This window comes from Electrophorus electricus, chromosome 7, assembly GCF_013358815.1.
Source record: "Electrophorus electricus isolate fEleEle1 chromosome 7, fEleEle1.pri, whole genome shotgun sequence".
Lineage (NCBI taxonomy): Eukaryota > Metazoa > Chordata > Actinopteri > Gymnotiformes > Gymnotidae > Electrophorus > Electrophorus electricus.
Genome location: NC_049541.1, coordinates 245,001 through 252,325, shown reverse-complemented (window position 1 = coordinate 252,325; position 7,325 = coordinate 245,001). Strand labels below are relative to the sequence as shown.

Genomic DNA, 7,325 nt, shown 5'->3' with positions numbered 1-7,325 from the left:
CGGTCGTCCTCTTTTTTTTTTTAAATTTTCCTTGAAAATGTTTTCTCCCTAAATTTACTTCAAAAGCTTAAACGTACGTAGTTCTGCGATCATTTGAGTACTTTCCCCTCCATAGACGTGTTTTAATTAATAACCAGACGGGTTTCTTGCCTGGAGAGAAATGTACTTTTTTTGTTTAACTCCGCCGGCCCACGGCTGCCACGGTGGGGAGGAAGTGACTGTCGTCTGCGGTTAATCGGTTCTCGTAGCGAATAATTGGTCCGGGGGCGCCCCGCTGTCACCGGGTTGGGCCGGAGACGCTACTGGGGTTACACGCCCCGACGGCCGCGCTGCTCTTGGTGTGATTTTCTGTTCCGTCAGGGCGGAAGATGGCGGACCCGGCGGAGTGCAGCATCAAAGTCATGTGTCGCTTCAGACCACTGAACGCCGCAGAAGTGGACAGAGGAGACCGGTACATCCCCAAGTTTCAGGCGGAGGAAACCGTTGTCATCGGGGTGAGCTGCACGGTCTTCTTCTGCTCGGTAACCGGAGAGTTGGTGCTGCCGTTACAATGACAGGCAGAGTAGTTTTACTTCCTGAGTCTACACATAGATCGCTATTGCTTGCTCGCTCTTAATGGTGAATAGTAAATGCACAGCTAGCTACCCAACTAAAGTATTTTACGTGATAAGTCGTTTTCTGCAGTTGAGGGTGATCCAAAAGGCAACAACACGGCCCGCATGTTCATTCTTGCTAACCGTTAGCTAACTCGTAGAAAACTGTTCAGCGAATTGCTAACTAGCTTTTGAGCTAACAGCTTGCTAAACTGCTAACGTGGGAAACACTAGAAACTGTCTGACTGAGGAACTCTGTCGGTTTGGGATGGTTGTCGGAGCCATACTTCACTGTTACCCGTAGAACTCAACCTTAGAGGCCCCAAACAAACGTGTACATAACCGGCAGGTTTACCAGCAGTAGCTCGCTAGCTGGCAAAGCTAACCGTAGCCGATTTCGACATTTTTAACATCAAAGTATGAAATTTATACTGACAGGACAACCTGACTACCATTCTCTACGAATACAACCGGGTTGTTCAAATGTGTCGTTTGCGGTCCTTTGACAGCTTTGGGGGTAAAGTTGGCTATGAGTTTGTTCAATTTTAAGGTTGCAGATTTGGCTAATTTGTAGTTTCAAAGTATCTTCCGGTCCATAAAGATTTACCCCACACTTACCACACATTTAGATCGATATAAAGTCTGTTTCTCAGTAACCTGAACGAATGTCAAAAGTACATCCGTTAAAAATACAGATCCCTCGTGCCTGACCACCTCCTTTTACTCCACCTCCCCTTACACCTCCCTCCACCTCCCCTTACACCTCTCTCCACTACACCTCCCTCCACCTCCCCTTACACCTCTCTCCACTACACCTCCACCTCCCCTTAACCTCCCTCCACCACACCTCCACGTCCCTTACACCTCCCTCCACCTCCACTACACCTCCCTCCACCTCCCTCCACCTCTCTCCACTACACCTCCACCTCCCCTTAAACCTCTCTCCACTACACCTCCACCTCCCCTTAACCTCCCTCCACCACACCTCCACGTCCCTTACACCTCCCTCCACCTCCCCTTACACCTCCCTCCACTACACCTCCCTCCACCTCTCTCCACTACACCTCCACCTCCCCTTACACCTCTCTCCACTACACCTCCACCTCCCCTTAACCTCCCTCCACCACACCTCCACGTCCCTTACACCTCCCTCCACCTCCCCTTACACCTCTCTCCACTACACCTCCCTCCACCTCTCTCCACTACACCTCCACCTCCCCTTACACCTCTCTCCACTACACCTCCACCTCCCCTTAACCTCCCTCCACCACACCTCCACGTCCCTTACACCTCCCTCCACCTCCCCTTACACCTCTCTCCACTACACCTCCCTCCACCTCTCTCCACTACACCTCCACCTCCCCTTACACCTCTCTCCACTACACCTCCACCTCCCCTTAACCTCCCTCCACCACACCTCCACGTCCCTTACACCTCCCTCCACCTCTCTCCACTACACCTCCCCTTACACCTCCTTCCTATCATCTTTGTCATTTCTCTGCATATAGACGTGAAGCTTCTGTGTTGACCAAAGTATATTGATGCTGGAGATAATTTATTTACTTTGTTCTAATGGAATATCAAATGTATTTCAGCATGTGACTGCCCTTGGCCCTCTGTAAGTGGACGCGGGTAACGTTAGCGTCTGAGCAGAAGCATCCTCAGCTCTGTCCATGCACACGCTTCATCAGTACTGCGTTTGTGACACACCACTGCAGCTGGACTTTGGTGTCCCAGCAGCCAACATCCCCCACACTCACCCACTCTCACGCCCAACCACACACACCCACTCACCCTGAAACACATCATTGTTGAATGGAGTCAGATGTACCCGTGATGTGGGGGCATGTGAGTGTAGGTGAAAGGGGGATATTTCTGTAATGTGGCTGATGCAAAATTTGCATTATGTGCATATGTCTGTAAAAGCATTTGCAATATTTATGTATAAAATCATCATGAGTTAACAAAAGTGTGTGTTGTGTGTTATGCATTTAACACTCATGGAATTTATACTTTTCAATAAAGAAAAATACACAATGCTTTTTAACATAAAGCCCAACAGTTGCTTAGGAGATGGTGTTACGATGCGTTACCACACTACCACGCTACTTGTTGGCGTTGGTTCGAGGGTGTGAATGAAGCCTGCCTTCTTATTGGTCATGGGTTTGTTTGTTTGCTTCTTCACACTGTCAGCTCAGTGAACTCAGAAAGGTCAAGAACCAATCAAACCCTTTGAGTAGTTTTATGTAACCAATCAGGTGGTAAAGAGCTGATAAAGTGTGAAAGTGATCCCTTGTTTTCATCAGCTTTGGGTCCTAGGTGGGAAAGACAATACGATGGTAACAAGGGAAGAAACAGTTTCTCTTCTCTGCAGCAGTGTGCCGATTTGTAGGCACTGTGACAGTAGGGGACTTCTGTGATTTGCCCTGACAGATGTTGTCATAAAGTGCCGAGACCAGTAAAGTATCCCAGTGTGTAGAGATCTTAAATTAAAGAACTAAGCTGTTTATATATAAACATGCCAGAGTAGTGAGGTCATTTAAAAATATAAATCACATGTTTCAGAAGCTGTTTCACACGCATCAGTGTTTGACGGATGGGGCGGTGTATTTGTGGTTTATATTCACTGCTGTGTGTGTGTGTTTGTGTGTGTGTGTGTGTGTGTGCGCGTGGTTACAGGGTAAACCTTATGTATTCGATAGAGTTTTCCAGTCCAACACAACTCAAGAACAAGTGTATAATGCTTGTGCCCAGAGGATTGTTAAAGGTACCCTCTGCCCATCCCAGCACTCAGACCTGTTAGCCTTCACTGAAGGAGTCACAGTAACCAGATTCTCCATGTTCACAGATGTCCTGGAGGGCTACAACGGGACCATTTTTGCTTATGGGCAAACGTCTTCAGGCAAAACACACACGATGGAGGTGAGAACTGTGTGATGTTGTGAAGTTGTCCTTACTTGGTTTGTGTTTTTGGAGTGTGTGATGTGTGAGCCACTATGACAGAAGATGTGTTGATGTCCTGAAATCCTGTTTTTCAGGGTAATCTCCATGACACTGATTGCATGGGGATCATTCCCAGAATAGTGCAGGACATTTTTAACTACATCTATTCTATGGATGAAAACCTTGAGTTTCACATCAAGGTAATTTCAAATTTGGTGTCTCTGTCTGGCTCCTTTTGTCTCTCGATCTACCTCCCTATGTGTGTGCGTGAGTGTGTGTGTGCGCACACAGGTTTGTGTGTGAGTTTGCGTGCATGTGCGTGTAGGTTTGTGTGCGTAGGTGTATGCCTAATGCTTTGTAGTAATATGTACTTTGTTCTGTTGGTAGGTTTCATATTTTGAGATTTATTTGGATAAGATCCGGGACCTGCTGGATGGTGAGTGTCAGTCACGTCATTCTGATCGTGATTTTTAAAAGCCAGCTGTTCTCGGACATTTAGTTCATTTATTCATTGCTGCAGGTATGAGAGATGAACATAAATCACAGTACACTGACATTAGTGTGCCTCTGATTTCAGTGTCAAAGACTAACTTATCTGTACACGAAGACAAAAACAGAGTTCCGTACGTAAAGGTGACTTTCTGCTTTTTCTCAATACAAATACAAATGAAACCTTACAGTGGTGCTGTTCTCCACAGCACAGTTTAATGATGGTTAATATGTTCCTAGCCTAAGAGTGAGTGTATCGGTGAATACAGTTACTGCCTGGTTTACACTCACATTCTCTCTGATATCATACAATGTTTAAATCTTCAGATGTTGAGCTTTGTAATCTGTGGTGATTGTTGTGATGTAATTTCAGGGATGCACTGAGAGATTTGTGTGTAGTCCAGAGGAAGTGATGGATACCATCGACGAGGGCAAATCCAACAGACATGTAGCAGTGACGAGTAAGAACACACGCAGATCTCAAAAAGTAACTTGGATGAATACTGCACCATAGTTCAGCAAGGACAGATGGTGATGGAGAATAGTGTAGCCAGATGATACCACCATGGAGGGATTTCCAACACTGCTGGCTCAATTTCAGATGCTACTGAAGGCCTTGATCATCTGGATTAGGACCTCCTGATCTGAAGTGTGTGTGTGTGTGTGTGTGTGTGTCAGACATGAACGAGCACAGCTCCAGGAGTCACAGTATTTTCCTGATAAACGTGAAGCAGGAGAACACTCAGACGGAGCAGAAACTCAGCGGCAAACTTTACCTGGTTGACCTGGCAGGCAGTGAGAAGGTACAGAGAGAGAGAGAGAGAGATTGTGTGTGTGTGTGTGTGTGTGTGTGTGTGTGTTTGTGTGGACAGTGAGAAGGTACAGCGTGCGTGTGTGTGGGCAGTGAGAAGGGACTGTGTGTGTGTGTGTGTGCGCGCGCGCATGTGTGAGACCGAGAGTGGATGTTTTTGCATTTAAACGCAGACGTGTGTCCAGGGTTCCACTGTGTACCGGCTTCTTCCTCAGTTCATCTGAGAACACAACCTCACGCCTGGAGCTCCACAGTTTGTGTAGTTGCTTTGAACTTGTAGACACTGTAGTTCTTTGATTGGATATAGCAGGGCAGGGCTGAGGAGGCAGGGCTGAATGTGCTGTTTTTACAGGTGAGTAAAACAGGAGCTGAAGGTGCAGTTTTGGATGAAGCAAAAAACATCAACAAGTCTCTGTCCTCGCTGGGAAACGTCATCTCTGCGCTGGCCGAGGGCTCGGTCAGTCTCTCTCACAAACATGTCCGTCACAGTCAAACTGTCTGAGGAGGAGCTTGCTAACAGCATGAGCGACGTCACGTTGTCTCTCCATATATCACAGACCCTTCTGTTTTTCTCTCTCTCTCTCAGACGTATGTTCCCTACAGAGACAGTAAGATGACCAGAATTCTGCAGGACTCTCTGGGGGGCAACTGTAGGACAACTATAGTCATCTGCTGTTCGCCTTCCAGCTACAACGAGGCCGAGACCAAATCTACCCTTATGTTCGGACAGAGGTGAACACATGCCTTCTGTCCCCTCCCTAACACCCTCTTGCAGGGACATCATTGTTTACAATGGTATTAAAACTGAGTTTATATATAGTATTGTTATAGTATTATTTTTATAGTATTGGTATAGTATTATTTTTGTATTTTATAGTATTGGTATAGTATTATTTTTGTATTTTATAGTATGGGTATAGTATTATTTTATAGTATTACAGTATTGTCGTAATATTGTTAAAGTATTACAGTATTGTAATATTTATTTTATAGTATTAGTACAGTATTATTGTTATAGTATTACAGTATTGTTGTAGTATTATTTTCTAGTATTACAGTATTGTTGTAGTATTATTTCAGTATTGTTATATGGACAGTATTTTCCAGACTGTTCATGTAATGAAGAGCTCAGATCTCATCAGTGTGGTGTCTGTCAGCAGCTGTGTACAAGGCTCTGGTTAGGGGAAGGGCCCTGGATCATGGAAACTATATACTATTGGACTGTGTGTGTAGTTCTGGGAATCTTCTGGAATTAGAGCACACCCACTAGTTAATCATTAAAAATTAGAGCATAATAAATATTCAATATTTGTATGTATTCTTGAATTCATAAAATAAAACATCACACATTAACCCTAACCTTGACTGAAAACCTAACATGTGTGCATGCAGAGCAAAGACGATTAAAAACACAGTGTGTGTGAATGTGGAGCTGACAGCAGAGCAGTGGAAGAAGAAATATGAGCGAGAGAAGGAAAGAAGTAAAGTGTTACGCAACACCATCACCTGTTTAGAGAAAGAACTGAACCGCTGGAGGAGTGGTGAGATATATATACACACACAAACACACACACACACACACACACACACACCCATCACCTGGTTAGAGAAAGAACTGAACCGCTGTAGGAGTGGTGAGATATATATACACACACACACACACACACACACCCCATCACCTGGTTAGAGAAAGAACTGAACCGCTGTAGGAGTGGTGAGATATATATATACACACACACACACACACACACACACACACCCCATCACCTGGTTAGAGAAAGAACTGAACCACTGGAGGAGTGGTGAGATATATATATACACACACACACACACACACACACCCCATCACCTGGTTAGAGAAAGAACTGAACCACTGGAGGAGTGGTGAGATATATATATACACACACACACACACACACACACACACACACACACACCCCCCCATCACCTGGTTAGAGAAAGAACTGAACCACTGGAGGAGTGGTGAGATATATATATATATATATATAGACACACACACACACACACACCATCACCTGGTTAGAGAAAGAACTGAACCGCTGGAGGAGTGGTGATTAGCCAGTTGCTTGGTATTTGAGGTGTGTGTATGTGTCCTGCAGGTGAGACTGTACCTGTAGCGGAGCACTTTGATAAGGAGAAGATGAGCACTGAGGCTGTGTTGCTGGATAATGCTCTGTTAAATGACAGATCAGCCTCCACGCCCAGCCTCCCCGGGGCCACGCCCACTCACCTCACACACACAGAGAGGGAGAAGTATGAGGCTGAGCTCACCAAACTGTTCAAACAGCTGGATGACAAGGTACTCCCGTGCACACACGCAGACCATTGGATTTACTGTTCATCTACTTATTACCTCCCTCTCTCCCTCACCCCCAGGATGATGAGATCAATCAACAATCTCAACTAGTAGAGAAACTCAAACAGCAAATGCTAGACCAGGAAGAAGTGAGTGTGTGAGTGTAAGTGTG

The 7,325-nt window shown here is 45.5% G+C and overlaps 1 protein-coding gene across 2 annotated transcripts in view; it reads left to right on the top strand.

Moving 5' to 3' along the window:
• Positions 1–7,325, top strand: part of LOC113568233 (kinesin-1 heavy chain-like) — a 14,215-nt gene continuing 6,890 nt past the window's right edge. The window contains exons 1-13 of one of the 2 annotated variants that reach the window (XM_026996415.2): positions 1–494; positions 3,273–3,360; positions 3,442–3,515; positions 3,632–3,736; positions 3,924–3,972; positions 4,114–4,169; positions 4,399–4,486; positions 4,704–4,828; positions 5,189–5,293; positions 5,423–5,568; positions 6,229–6,377; positions 6,957–7,156; positions 7,234–7,302. In XM_026996415.2, coding sequence (XP_026852216.2) covers positions 369–494; positions 3,273–3,360; positions 3,442–3,515; positions 3,632–3,736; positions 3,924–3,972; positions 4,114–4,169; positions 4,399–4,486; positions 4,704–4,828; positions 5,189–5,293; positions 5,423–5,568; positions 6,229–6,377; positions 6,957–7,156; positions 7,234–7,302 — 1,380 coding nt within the window. In that variant the 5' untranslated portion in view covers positions 1–368. The remainder of the gene's footprint in view (positions 495–3,272; positions 3,361–3,441; positions 3,516–3,631; positions 3,737–3,923; positions 3,973–4,113; positions 4,170–4,398; positions 4,487–4,703; positions 4,829–5,188; positions 5,294–5,422; positions 5,569–6,228; positions 6,378–6,956; positions 7,157–7,233; positions 7,303–7,325) is intronic. The other variant, XM_026996414.2, reaches the window with a different exon arrangement.